Source organism: Amblyraja radiata, chromosome 18 (genome assembly GCF_010909765.2).
Source record: "Amblyraja radiata isolate CabotCenter1 chromosome 18, sAmbRad1.1.pri, whole genome shotgun sequence".
Lineage (NCBI taxonomy): Eukaryota > Metazoa > Chordata > Chondrichthyes > Rajiformes > Rajidae > Amblyraja > Amblyraja radiata.
In genome coordinates this window covers 49,314,554-49,328,986 of record NC_045973.1, presented here as the reverse complement: position 1 = coordinate 49,328,986, position 14,433 = coordinate 49,314,554, and the positions used below count along the sequence as shown (strand labels likewise).

General features: G+C 49.5%; 1 protein-coding gene and 1 long non-coding RNA gene across 2 annotated transcripts in view; one reads left to right on the top strand and one right to left on the bottom strand.

Moving 5' to 3' along the window:
• Nucleotides 1–454: 454 nt before the first annotated feature.
• Nucleotides 455–13,969, bottom strand: LOC116983521 (amiloride-sensitive sodium channel subunit alpha-like). The gene is made up of 7 exons (XM_033037333.1): nt 13,814–13,969; nt 4,282–4,399; nt 3,079–3,157; nt 2,748–2,805; nt 2,157–2,209; nt 1,918–1,993; nt 455–783 (listed from the first exon to the last, which is right to left on the bottom strand). The coding sequence occupies exons 2-7, from the start codon at nt 4,367–4,369 to the stop codon at nt 619–621; spliced, it is 519 nt and encodes a 172-aa protein (XP_032893224.1). The 5' UTR covers nt 4,370–4,399; nt 13,814–13,969; the 3' UTR covers nt 455–618.
• LOC116983522 overlaps nt 6,436–14,433 on the top strand; it is a 19,120-nt gene continuing 11,122 nt past the window's right edge. The window contains exon 1 of the long non-coding RNA XR_004414718.1: nt 6,436–6,600. This is a non-coding gene — a long non-coding RNA (uncharacterized LOC116983522). The remainder of the gene's footprint in view (nt 6,601–14,433) is intronic.

Below are 14,433 nucleotides of genomic sequence, written 5' to 3'. Positions count from 1 at the left end.
GTGTGAACAGGTTAGTATAAACTGTAAAAAAATGTTCCCAGTGTGTGGTGTTACTCTGTGGGAATCTCTGGCTGTGTGGACTCTGTGGGCTGAAGGGCCTGTTTCCCTACTGCATCTCTTCAACTAAACTAGTGTGAATGGGCAATTAATGGCTGGCGTGGACTCGGTGGGCCGAAGGGCCTGTTTCCCTCCTGTATCTCTAAACTAAACTAGTGCGAACGGGTGATCACTGGTCGGTGCGGACTTGGTGGGTTGAAGGGTCTGTTTCCGCGCTGTATCTAAACTAAACAAAACTAAACCTGGAGGGAAAGGAATTAATTTTGTCAGAAGGTGGCGAATCTGTGGAATTCTTTGTCTCAGGTGGTGGAGGCCAAGACAATGGGTATTTTTAAGGCAGAGGTTGACAGATTCTTGGTTAGTACGGGTGTCAAGGGTTATGGGGAGAAGGCAGGAGAGTGGGGTTGAGAGGGAAAGATGATTGAATGGCAAAGTAGACTCAATGGGCCGCATGACCTAATTCTGCTCCTAGAACTGATGAACCTGTGAACTTGTGTGTCTGAAGCCTGGAAAGTTAGGCCTGGTTACCGTGGCGATCAGACTAGGCTGGAACCTGGACGACTAGGCCGGATCCGGTGCACGGGTGCCGAGGCAACGGCCCAGGACAACCAGCAGGGTGACGGTGGTGAGATCCACCAAAAGTTCGAGGATTTCGGCTAAAGAGAGGACAGAACAACCAAAAAACAGTCCCAACTGTCCACCAAGAGCTGAAAGCATCACCTCGGCCTAAAGAGAGGAGGAGAGAGAGTTAGGGGGAGACAAGAATGTCCTGTCTCTGTTACCTCCTCCCCTCCGCCCCTAAACCCATTCTCCCTGTCTCTGCTTAACCCCACTCCCTTCTGACCCCAACATCCCTGTTCCAGTCTCTGTAACTCCCTCCCATCTGGCCCCAACATGCCCTCTCAAGTCACCGTAACTCCCTCCACTCTGGACCCTAGACTCCTTCTCCCCGTCTCTGTAACCCCTTCCTCTCTGGCCACTACACCCCTCTTCCTGTCCTTGTAACCCCCTCCCCTCCAGCCCCTACACCCTCTCTCCCCAACCCCCTCCCCTCCAGCCCCTACACCCTCTCTCCCCAACCCACTCCCCTCCAGCCCCTACACCCTCTCTCCCCAACCCCCTCCCCTCCAGCCCCTACACCCTCTCTCCCCAACCCACTCCCCTCCAGTCCCTACACCCTCTCTCCCCAACCCCCTCCCCTCCAGCCCCTACACCCTCCCTCCCCAACCCCCCCCCCTCCAGCCCCTACACCCTCTCTCCCCACCCCTACACCCTCTCTCCCCAACCCCCTCCCTCCAGCCCCTACACCCTCTCTCCCCAACCCCCTCCCCTCCAGCCCCTACAACCCTCTCTCCCCACCCCCTCCCCTCCAGCCCCTACACCCTCTCTCCCCAACCCCCTCCCCTCCAGCCCCTACACCCTCTCTCCCCAACCCCCTCCCCTTCAGCCCCTACACCCTCTCTCCCCATCTCCCCAACCCACTCCCCTCCAGCCCCTACACCCTCTCTCCCCAACCCACTCCCCTCCAGCCCCTACACCCTCTCTCCCCACACCCCCTCCCCTCCAGCCCCTACACCCTCTCTCCCCACCCCCTCCCCTCCAGCCCCCTACACCCTCTCTCCCCAACCCCCCTCCCCTTCAGCCCCTACACCCTCTCTCCCCATCTCCCCACCCCACTCCCCTCCAGCCCCTACACCCTCTCTCCCCAACCCACTCCCCTCCAGCCCCTACACCCTCTCTCCCCAACCCCCTCCCCTCCAGCCCCTACACCCTCTCTCCCCAACCCCCTCCCCTCCAGCCCCTACACCCTCTCTCCAACCCCCTCCCCTCTAGCCCCTACACCCTCTACCCATCACTTACTGGAAATGCTGGAGTCTCACTAGTAGTTTTGTAGTTTAATTCTCGATAATAAATGTTTAATTTTGCAACGGTTTTCCTGAAGAGAGAGAGTGAGAGAATTAACAGAGGGAAAGTGGGAGAGAGAGAAAGGGGGGGGGAGAAAGGGATAGAGAGAGAGGGACAAGGGTGAGGGAGAGGGAGGGGGGAGCGGTGGGGGGAGGGAGAGAAGGGGGGAGGGGGCAGAGAGGGGGAGAACTTACCGGTTGGACTTTATCTTCCCGTTTTCTTGATCTAGGATACGATACGTCCAATCCTGAGATTAAGGAGAGAGAGAAGGAAAGAGAGAGGGAGAGGGAGGGAGGGAGAGAAGGAGAGAAGGAGAGAGAGAGAATTTAGTTTAGTTTATTGTCACGTGTACCGAGGTGTGTACTATCGTGTTGCCTGCTATAAAGTCAGTGGAAAGACTATACATGATTACAATCGAGCCGTACACAGTGTACAGATACAGGTTAAAGGGAATAACATTTAGTGCAAGATAAAGTCACGGAGGGAGGAGAGGGAGAGAGGGAGGGAGGAAGAGAGAGAGAGGGAGGGAGAAAGAAAGATGGACGAAGGGTGTGAGTTTAGTTTATTGTCAGGTACCATTGACAATATTTTCTTGTCGTGTGCTATCCAGTTGACAGAAATATTATACATGAGTGGGATAAGGAAGCAGAGAGGGAGGTAGGGAGAGAGGGAGGGAGGGAGAGAGGGAAGGAGGGAGAGAGAGAGGCAGGGTTGGAGAGAGTCAGGAGAGAGTCAGGAGAGTGGGAGGGGGAGAGTTGGAGGGAGAGGGTGGGAGTCCTACCCACCTTCGAATTTCCAGATGGCCATTTTCCATAACCAGCTACGACAGAGTATTCTGTCTGTCTGTGGGTGAGAAACAGAGTAAATCTCCCTTCCCGTCCCCTCCTCTCCCCCTCCGCTCCTGCAGTGCGGCATTCCCTCCTCTCCCGCTCCCCCTCCCCTCCGGCACTGCGGCATTCCCTCCTCTCCTGCTCCCCCTCCCCTCCGGCACTGCCGCATTCCCTCCTCTCCCGCTCCCCCTCCCCTCCGGCACTGCCGCATTCCCTCCTCTCCCGCTCCCCCTCCTCTCTGGCACTGCGGCATTCCCTCCTCTCCCGCTCCCCCTCCCTTACTTACTGACAAGGTTTGCGACAGATTTTGAAGCAGCCCAGCACATTATCCGTATATTCTTTGTATAGACGATAGTAACAGTGGCCTGAGAGAGGGAGAAAAACCCAAATTTAGCCCATGGCTCTGGCCTACACCATTACATCTCTCTGCTCTACAACTCTCCCTGTCTACCTGTGACGCCACCCTCTGTGTGAAATGTTAAGGGCCTGTCCCACTTACCTTGAGGTTGCGTAATTTGCGTGCCAAGGACACGTAAGTGGGACAGGCCCTTTACCCTTCAGGTAACTATTAAGTCTTTCCCCCTCTCACCTTAAAACTTGATCCTCTGGTTCTCAAATTCCCTACTCTGGACAAGAGACATCTTTCCTACAACTGCAACATGACCTCCCAACTTCTATACACAAATACTCTAACAGATGAAGGCCAATGTGCTAACAGCCTTTTTGACCAACCTATCCACCTGTGACACTTTCAGGGAACTGTGTACCAACACTCCTAGATCCCTCTGTTCTACAAGTCCTGCCGTTCACTATGAAGGTCCTGTCATGGTTTTAACTTCCCAAAACGCAACAATTTTATAATTAAACTCCATCTGCCGTTCCTCTGCCCATTTGCTCAACGGATCGAGATTTGGCTGTTTTGAAGGGTTGTGCTTAGTTTAGTTTAGTTTAGGTCGAAGGTAGACACAAAGCAGGTCAGGCAGCATCTCTGGAGAGAAGGAATGGGTGACGTTTTGGGTTGAGATCTTTCTTCAGTTTAGTTTAGTTTAGAGATACAATGCGGAAACATGCCCTTCAGCCCACCGAGTCTGCACCGACCAGCGATCCCCGCACACTACCCTACCCACTGGGGACAATATACGGGGCAATCGGAGTGATTACCTCACACTCCTGGGGAAAAGGTAATGTGGCGGATGCGGAGTGGATGGACTAACTCCACGTAGGGAGTGTGTGGAGCAAAGGGATACAGGAGTGTAGGTTGTAAGTGGCATCACCGGTAGACGGGGAGTGTTGCAGAGCAGAGGCATCTACGAGTCCAGGTACATAGTAGTCAGGATCGATCCTGGGTCTCTGGTGCTATGTGTGTGGGTGTGTGTGTGTGTGCGTGCGTGCGTGCGTGCGTGCGTGCGTGCGTGCATGTGTGTGTGTGTGTGTGCGCGGGTGTATATGGAGGGGTAGAGGAGGAGGAGGGTGGGGTTTATTCTCTTACCCCAAGCTGTGTGCCGCCTGTAGTCGCAGTATTCTGCCCCGTCGGGTAAAGGATAGAGGTAATGAGCACAGCCACACTTTGTCACCATTGTCAGCTGGAAGCAGGAACGCAGGCATGCCTGGGGGAGAGAGGGGGAGTTAGTTAGATATTCTCCCTCCCTTCCTCATTCCCCCTCCACACCCACTGCAATCCTGCCATCCTCTCTCTCCCTCTCTTTCTCTCTTTCTCATTCTCTTCTTTTTTCTCTTTCTCTTTGTGAGGAACAGGATGATTAAACCACATCAATCGTGAGGACCAGGATGATCAAACCACATTGTGAAGGGCAGGATAATTAAATACCACCGCCCTTGGTAAAACACTGATCAGCACCGCACTAGAACAGAGATAAAGGGTACAGGCCGCTATAATTGGGGGAAACTGTTAAAGCAGCAAAAGAAAGGATTAATGAATCCTGTAAGGTAACTTTTGCGCTTGCTTAATGAGGAAAATGAATATTACAGATACTCCCCTGATCGGAAAACTGCTCATTACCATGAACATGCGATGTATGATCTGGGAGGTAACATGGGTGGGACGGAAGATTGTGCACCTCAGCGTTCTGATTGGAAGGAGCCAGAAGGGGAGGGGGATTCAGTGAAATGTATTGTTTAAAAAGAGGGTGTTTTCCTTGTCTCGGTGTTTCGGATTGGGAGGCACCCAGCTCTGCAGACTCGTAAATAAAATAATTTCTTGTTTCCATGACTTTGTCTCTGGCATCGTGATTGTGAGCACTGAGTTACATCTCACAAGCTTGGGGGCTCGGCCGGGATCATCACTTCGGCCACTCGGCGGAGGCACGGAAGGAAGGGAAGGTGCACCCTGCTGATTTCAGCAGTCTCGGATCTCCTTGCTTGCCATCAGCGGTTTGAGCGAGTGATATCCGGACAAGAGACTCTGGAAACAAGAGGGAATCCGGAGTAAAGAAGGGATCAATCGAGCAATTCCTGTGCACAGGACCCGGGTAAGAAAACTGACTATTAAATATTACTCGGGCGATTGGGTTCTGTCGGACGGGAAAGGTCGGATGGGTAATCAATGTATTAAGAATAATGAACCCGGAGATAAACAATGTGTTAAAGACAAAGGAACCGAGGGAAGAGGGTCCTAACATCTGGAAGTGGCGGCGCTGTGAAACGGCTGCGGCTCGCCTGCAGTCTGTCTGTTTATACTTTTTTGTGTTGTTTTTTTTGTCTAGTTCAGTTAAATTTTTGGTTATTAGGTGGTGTTATGTGTGTGTGGGGGGGGGGGGGTGAAACAGGACTTTCTGACTCTCTCTTCGGGGGAATGCGACTTTTTTGTCGTATCCCCCTTCTCTTCCCCCGCCTGAGCTGAGGCCTAATGGCGGAGCTGGCGGCCTCCAACCTGCGACCAACCTCGAGGATCCGGAGGTGGAGCCAGCGAGGCTGGCCGTCTTCGAGCTGCGGTGACGTTCGGGCAGCGGCACGACTCGGCTCTCCGGCGGACGGACGGCGCGGGGCTAAGACACTCTCGTGCGGGCGGCGCGGCTACCGGCTGGAAGGCGCTCCCGTGAGGGCGGCCTGGGTCCCGGCTGGAAGGTGCTCCCGTGTGGGTGGCCTGGCTACCGGCTGGAAGGTGCTCCCGTGGGGGCAGCCCGGTACGGGGCTGAGACGCTGCCGTGTGGGCGGCCCGGTGCGGGGCGGAGACGGTGCTCCAGTGGCTGAGGCGGCGTTCTAGCAGCAGCGACCTGAATCCGGGGCTCGGCCGCGGGCCAGTGGACGACATAGTCGGGAGCTCGCAGGTCACAGGCTATTGCCTGTTTTCCGGAGCTCCCGTGGCAACAGCTGCGTCCGCTGGACTGGAGGGCGGCAGCTTCGACCACCCTTGGGCCGCGGAGCTTGAACCGCGGGACTGACTTACCATCGCCCAGTGGGGTATCGCCTCAGCGCAGAGGGAGAAGAGGGGGGAAGAGACAGTAACTCTAAGACTTTTGCCTCCATCACAGTGAGGAGGTGCTTGGTGAACTCACTGTGGTGGATGTTAATTTGTGTTTATTGTGTGTTGTTATTATTACATGTATGGCTGCAGGTAACAACATTTCGTTCAGACCGAAAGGTCTGAATGACAAATAAAGGATTCAATTCAATACAAAACATTCCGCCCGATAGTCCGTTGGGGCGAATGTTGCAATCTTGGGGAGAAGGAAGCACCGGGGGTAAGAATAAGGAAACTATGATTAAGTTCTGTTATTTCAATTGGCCAAAGGAACCAATAAGAGGGAGTTCTGTCTGGTGGCCGCGACTGGGCTCCGATGAGAACTGGGTACGGCAGGCACTGAATGCATTTGTTAATTGGTGAATGACGGCTGAACTGGATCCTGTCAGCTAAACACTGACAATGCTAAATTCCTCTTGGTAATTTGGAATGGCAAGGAGGGGTTAAAGATTTGGAAACAGGGCTGGCTAAACACTGACAATGCAAAATTAATCTTGAATCATTTGGAATGGTGGGAAACAATTGAATTCAGATCCAGTGATGTCACGGTTGTTAAATAAGAAATAGTAAAACGTTAACGTCATTATTATATTGTTGTAAGAATAAAGCATAAGAATATTAATACTGTGTATGGAATAAGTGGGTGTGAATATTGTAGTAATGTGATACATTTAATCAGTGGAGGTATTGAGACGAGCGTGTGCACACTAGAGGAATAAGCAACAGGAGAGAGAGAGAGAGAGAGAGATATAAGACTGCAAACAAGCAGGCTGGAAATTCTGGAAGATAAGAAAGGACTGTGCAGTTCAAATGGTTGGCTTTCAATTAGCAGAGGGAGATGAAGGGGAGGTATAGGAGAATAATTGGAATTTGTTCCCTATCAGCCCCCGGGTCACAGTCCGAACCCTAGTCAGTGGTGACAGGAATTTACCCAAGTTTACCCAAGGCAGAGTCAGGAACCGACAGTTCATCCACCTCAGGCGTCTGACCCAAGAAGGAGAAGCCCCAGTTTAGTAGCAAGGCATACTAGGTCCCAGTGTAGAGAAGGTGCTGAAATAGACGGAATAAGAAAGCATCCTCCAGGTGCCAATATCCTGTCAGAACAGTCCCTAACCCCAGAGCCCTAATACCTCCTCCACCCAACCAACAAGACAATGGCGAAACAGGCATGAATAATGTGTGGCTGCTGTGGAAACCACATGAGATGATGGCAATTTTAAGAATCAGAATCCTTTCATTGAATTTTTAAGAACAACGATATCTGTATATCACGCCGATTCCAGAGATTTATGGGCACTAGTTCAGCAAGTATTAACAGCGATTGAGTATACCAGATTCTTGGTTCATTTAACCTATAACAACCATGCAGCCCTAGTGGCGGTACACCCAGGGGCAGGTAACAATGAGGATCGATTACAGCTTATGTTGGCAGCAGTGGGCCTCACTCTCCAGCAGCCAATCGATATATCAAAGGTTTTGGATATGAAACCAGGGGAAGGGGAGGCTGCAGAAGATTTTCTGGAAAGGTTTAAAAAACCATCTACGGCAACCAGTCAGGTGACACTCAGTATCAGCAAGAAAATGACTGGCCACAGTTTTGTGCTATGCCTATGAACTGTTTGCCTTCCAGCGTCGCAATGGCTATTTAAACCAATAATATGGACTGGTCAGAGCCTTCACTGGCCCGCATGTGAAGAGCTGTGAGAGCCTTTTGGAAAGACTGTCCTATTGGAGACAGGGAAGCCCAGGTAAATGTAAAAACGAATATGTGATGAGAGAGACGAGAGAAGTTCCACCAGTGGCTGTCCCTCACTGAATGGGCTAAAATATCTGGATGTTACCCTGTTTACAGATGGCGGCTCATCCATTGTTGAAAAGGGAGAATGGTTGTCAGGCTATGTGATTGTCAATCAGGAGGGAACGACCATTGAAGCAGCATCTTTTGAGGCTCCTTTCTAGGCCCAGCTAGACAAACTATTTGCGCTGACTAGAGCCTGCACCCTGGCCGAAGAACTATCTGCAAATATTTACACGGACTGCAGTTGGAGTGGTTCATGATATGGACAATTATGGAAGAATCGGGGGTTTCTAACTTCTTCAGGGACAGTGATATCTCACAAATATTAGTTTCTAATTTGCTACAGGCCATTCAGTTACCCAGTCAGCATGCTGTTATCAAAGTTAGAGCCCATAGTATAGGCCAAGCCCCATAGACATAGGAAATTGCCTTGCCAACGAGTTAGCTAAGAAAGCTTCTAGGAGTTACCAAATTGTTGGGTCCCACATGATGAGGCAGATTAAAAATTCTACTAGTAATAAGTCTCCCTTGGAAAAAAAAAGGAATGCCAACCATCCAAAAAGTACTTCAAATACAGGAGGACGCTCCTGCAAGGGTAGAACAGCTGTGGCAGGACCAGGGTTGTGTGTACGATCCTGTCACTAGCTTATGGGTTACGCCTGCTGGACAGACTTGCATGTCTGACGAGCTTGCGTTGTGGGTTGTTGAATGTGTACACTTTGCAACTCATTGTGGGGCCAAGGCCGTAAGTGATATGATTTTAGAGATCTGGTGGCATCGGGAATCTTCTGGACTTGTCCCAGCGTATCAGCCAGTGTTGTCTGATTTGCCAGCAGCATAATGCAGGTAAGGGCTTGCCCTGTGAACCAGGTAAGACCCCTTAACCAGCAGGTCCCTTTGAGACCTTGCAAATGGACTACATTGAGTTGAAAAGATGCCAGTGTTATAAGTATGTTCTTGTAATTGTCGATGTTTTCAGTAAATGGATTGAAGCATACCCGACCACTGACAATAAGGCCTCTACCATTGTAAAAATATTGTTACGCAAAATCATATCACGATTCGGTGTTACTGCACGGTTACGTTCAGATAATGGTCATCATTTTATTGCTGCTGTAAACAAAGAAATGACATAGATGTCAACTGCTCCATTGTGTGTATTGACCTAAGCCATGGAATGACCATGCTCCCGCAGTGGTCCATTTCCACCAGGTGACGGAGGAAATTACATCCTATGTATTAACCCGTGCTTTGCAAACTTCTCATTCACAGGTCACGGCTGCATATGGTGAGGAGCCAGCAGTCAAAGTTCCATCTAATATTGAGCCATGTTGCTATGTGCTGGTCAGGAACTGGATGGGTAAGCACTTAACCATATAACCATATAACAATTACAGCACGGAAACAGGCCATCTCGGCCCTTCTAGTCCGTGCCGAACACATAATCTCCCCTAGTCCCATATACCTGCGCTCAGACCATAACCCTCCATTCCTTTCCCATCCATATAACTATCCAATTTATTTTTAAATTATAAAAACGAACCTGCCTCCACCACCTTCACTGGAAGCTCATTCCACACAGCTACCACTCTCTGAGTAAAGAAGTTCCCCCTCATGTTACCCCTAAACTTCAGTCCCTTAATTCTCAAGTCATGTCCCCTTGTTTGAATCTTCCCTATTCTCAGTGGGAAAAGCTTTTCCACGTCAACTCTGTCTATCCCTCTCATCATTTTAAAAACCTCTATTAAGTCCCCCCTTAACCTTCTGCGCTCCAAAGAATAAAGCCCTATTCTTGGACCCAATCGGACCGCTGCCAAGGTCGAGGGTCATCTGCACTACTGCAAATTGTTTGGGGAGCCTAATCAAAAGGGGGAGAAGAGTAATTTTATTTTCGACTCAGAGTTTTTAGTTTTTACATTTCTGCTTTGATTGGGAGTTGTACCATTATAAGTTTAGTTGTATCATTATAAGTTTAGTTGTATTATTATAAGTTTAGTTTTGAATCCTTATTTTGCTATATGGTTAAGAATATGCGACTGATTACTGGACTGACTGACTGAAGGACTTTTAAATTGAATGAATAGTTGTTTAAGCTAATTAAGTAAGAAATGAGCTTTTTGTGAGCCTTTGCATATTTCAGATAAATTATAATGGGGCGATTCACCCTGCTGTGCATCCTGATGCTACTACAGATGGAGGGAAATGAAGGAAAAATTTGACAATGTGTCCCAGGACAAACAAGCAGAGTCCTTCACCTCTGCAAAAGAGATGTGGTGCAGTGCAATGGCCCAGATGCCTTTGGATCCTGGGATGTCACCAAGATTGGCTATTGCAATGGGATACTGGGTCAGCCCGATTGGCAGGTAGACTTAGATAACCCACACCTATGGGAATTACCCTGTTGGTCTCTGGAGCGCAAATTTGACTTTTTCTGCAAACGGTATTCTTTGGAAGACAAACTCGGCAAAGGAACTATTTACTGGCAGTGTCTCGTTCTATTACAGAATTAATAACCAAGGGGCTGCTGGCACAGAGTCCCCCTCTCAACTTTCCAATCCATTCTGTGAAAGCGGGAGACTGGGTTCTGGTAAAATCGTGGAAGGAAGAAAGGTTGCACCCCGTTGGACTGGTCCGTATTTGGTATTATTGACCACGGAAACAGCAGTGCCGACAAAAGAAAAAGGGTGGGCACACGCAGTGCGAATAAAGGGACCAGTGGAGCCTCCGGCTGAGGAGGACTGGACAGTAAGACAGGGAACGAAACCACTGACTCTGATCTTTGAGAAAGAACGATTGAGCTAAAAGATTACAATGCAGGGCTTGGCACTTGTGCTAATGATGGTGGTCACTGTAAGTAAATGTATGAACAGCTGTGATAAATGTTACCACCCCATCAGGTATGGCGGACAAACCAGAAGGTCTTTTACCTATCATTCCTATGTGCATGACTGATGTTATACCCCTAGAACCAGAACCAGTTGTAAGGAGGGGGGAGTAGAATACTACTTAGTGCAGAATTTGGGATACACAGGAATGAGGATGTACAGAACCTGCCCCAGCGGAGAGAGATGGCTTTGCTTATGGAAAGCTGGGCAATGGGGGACGGGGTCCCAGGTGGTGAAGGAATATTTAGACAAGGAGAAGGAAATACTAGTAAAAAGGCTACAAGAAAAAGAGGTAACCCAACCAACCCCAACTAAGAGACCTCAACTATATGCATCCTTGTACAAGGAGATATAGAAGCAGATAGAAATTCCTGAATTGGGAGGGAATCTCTTCGTGGACCTGGCTACCAGGATTGCTCACACGCTGGATGTTAAGGACTGCTGGGTTTGTGGAGGACCTCTTATGAGTTCCCAATGGCCTTGGAGGGGATCAACTGTCGAAGTGTGGGATCTATTTGAGTGGAACATCACGGAAGGAAGAGATCGAGGACCTCAGGAGTGGCTCTTGACCGACACTCCAGTAGGGACGGAATATATAGCTCGACCAAGGACTCTGGGGAAAGAAGAAGTCAGCATCAGTCCTTGTCAATGCATCCTAACCTTGTGGGAAAACCAGACACGGACTTGGTGGCCTGAGGAGCCTAAATGTTATCTGGCCGAAGAAGACTGGGGGAACTGTACAATCATTGCCCCAGTCAGAGACAAGACAGACAACGAGAGCCGGATCTGGAACTGCACAGGAAACAACCCATATCAGGGGTTACCAGTCTTACGGGACCTCTGGGAAAGTAACTCGGTTAGTGGACCTGCTCCAGAGGGATTACTCTGGATCTGTGGACATAAGGGAACTAAGGGAAAAAAATTGTTCGGCGCGGACTTGTAGGGCCGAGATGGCCTGTTTCCGTGCTGTAATTGTTATATGGTTATAAGGCCTATTCAGTACTCCCGGGAAAATGGAGTGGAGCATGTTTTATTGGGTTGGTGCAGCCGGGATTCTTTTTGTTGCCAGCTGAAGGAGCACGAATGCTGGGCACGCCAGTGTTTGATGACTTACAAAGGAAGAAACGAGAGTTGGAGATAGGAACCTGGGAGGATGATGAGTGGCCTCCGGCCCGAATCATCTCATATTATGGGCTAGCCACCTGGGCTCAGGATGGTTCCTGGGGATATCGTACCCCAGTGTACATGCTAAACCGGATAATACGATTGCAGGCTGTATTGGAGGTGATCACTAATCGGACAGCTGCAGCACTAGAGATGTTGGCAAAGCAGCAAACACAGATGAGAACAGCAATATACCAAAATCGATTGGCCCTGGACTACATCCTAGCCGAAGAAGGAGGGGTGTGTGGAAAATTCAACCTCTCTAATTGTTGCCTGAATATCGACGATAATGGACAGGCAGTAATGGACATATCCGAAGGAATCCGGAAATTGGCACATGTTCCGGTGCAAAAGTGGAACTCAATTATGGGCATTGGATGGTGGGATTCCCTCCTGGGAGGGTCATGGTGGAAAACAGTGGGACTTGTGATCCTATGTGCGTTGGCTGGGCTGATCTTTATCTCCTGTTGTATACCTTGTCTTAGAGAGCTCATAACCAGGAGCATAAGCCAGATGCAGGCTGTAGCGGTGCCCATGGGAACAAGAGGGGAGGTACAGAACATGACGAAAATGCGACCAGGGAAGGTTCTGGATCCATAGAGAGAGGAAATTAGAAGAATGTTACATCAGTTGGAGCAGAAGGGATTTGAAAATGGGGTTTAATCAGGTAGTGCGTAGCAAAAGAAAAAGGCTGGATTGTGAGGAACAGGATGATCAAACCACATCAATCGTGAGGAACAGGATGATCAAACCACATTGTGAAGAGCAGGATAATTAAATACCACCGCCCTTGGTAAAACACTGATAAGCACGGCACTAGAACAGAGATAAAGGGTACAGGCCGCTATCATTGGGAGAAACTGTTAAAGCAGCAAAAGAAAGGATTAATGAATCCTGCAAGGTAACTTTTGTGCTTGCTTAATGAGGAAAATGAATATTACAGATACGCCCCTGATCGGAAAACTGCTCATTACCATGAACATGCGATGTATGATCTGGGAGGTAACATGGGTGGGACGGAAGATTGTGCACCTCAGCGCTCTGATTGGAAGGAGCCAGAAGGGGAGGGGGATTCAGTCAAATCTATTGTATAAAAAGAGGGTGTTTTCCTTGTCTCGGTGTGTCTCGGATTGGGAGGCACCCAGCTCTGCAGACTCGTAAATATAATAATTTCCTGTTTCCACGACTTTGTCTCTGGCATCGTGTTTGTGAGCACTGAGTTACATCTCACATCTTCCTTTCCATTTCCCTCACCTTTTCTCTTTATTTCTCTTTTCTCTTCCTCTCATTCTTTCTGTGCCTCTCTCTCTCTCTCTCTCTCTCTCTCTCTATTTCTCTTTTCTCTTTCTCTCTCCTCATTCCATCTCTTTTTTCTCTTTCTCACACTCTCATTGTCTCTCTTTTTTCTCTCACTATTGTTTCTGTATTTCTCGCTCCTTTCTTTCTCACACTCTCTCTGTGCCTCTTTCTTTCTCCTCTCACTGTATTTATGTTTTTTATCTCATACTTTCTCTATAGGTCTTTCCCTTTCTTTCTCTTTCATTCTCTCTCTGTGTGTATTTCTCTCTTTTGTCTTTCTCCCATACTTTCTGTCCTCTCTCTGTTTCTCTCTCACAATTTATATCTCTCTTTCTCTTTCCCTCCCTTTCTCAGATAAGAGAGAGAGAGAGTGTGTGTGTTTTAGACCTCTTACCTGTTGTGTGTAGGCCCCAGGGTAAAGGTTGATGACTCCCACCTCCTTCCCGTCATGTGTACAATCTCCGTAACTCCCTCCCAAACGAGATACATCCTCCTGAGGGAACAAAACGCCTACAGATCATGAGAGATGAGGAAGAGGCCAGGGAGAGAATGAGAGGAGCCTGCAGTCTACCTAGACAGGCTTCAGGCCTTAGCAACAGGCCCAAGAGGGCCTTGATCAGTCAGGGTATTGAGTACAGAAGTTGGGAAGTCACATTACAATTGTACAAGACGTTGGTGAGGCCAGACTTTGCGGCACAGTGGTGCAGCGTTAGAGTTGCTGCCTCAGCACCAGAGGCCCGGCTTAGATCCTGACTACAGGTGCAGTCTGTACGGAATTTGTACATTCTCCCCGTGACCGCGTGGGTTTTCTCGTGGTGCTCCGGTTTCCTCCCACATTCCAAAGACGTGCAGGTTTGAAGGGTGAGTGTGAGAGAAATGGAGGAGAGAGACAGAGAGGGAGGGAGGGAGGGACGGAGGGAGAGTGAAGGGCCTGTTTCCACTCTGTATCACCCTATGACAATGGGGGGAGAGGGAGAAGGAGAGGGCAGGAGAAAGAGGGTGGAGGAGGGAGGG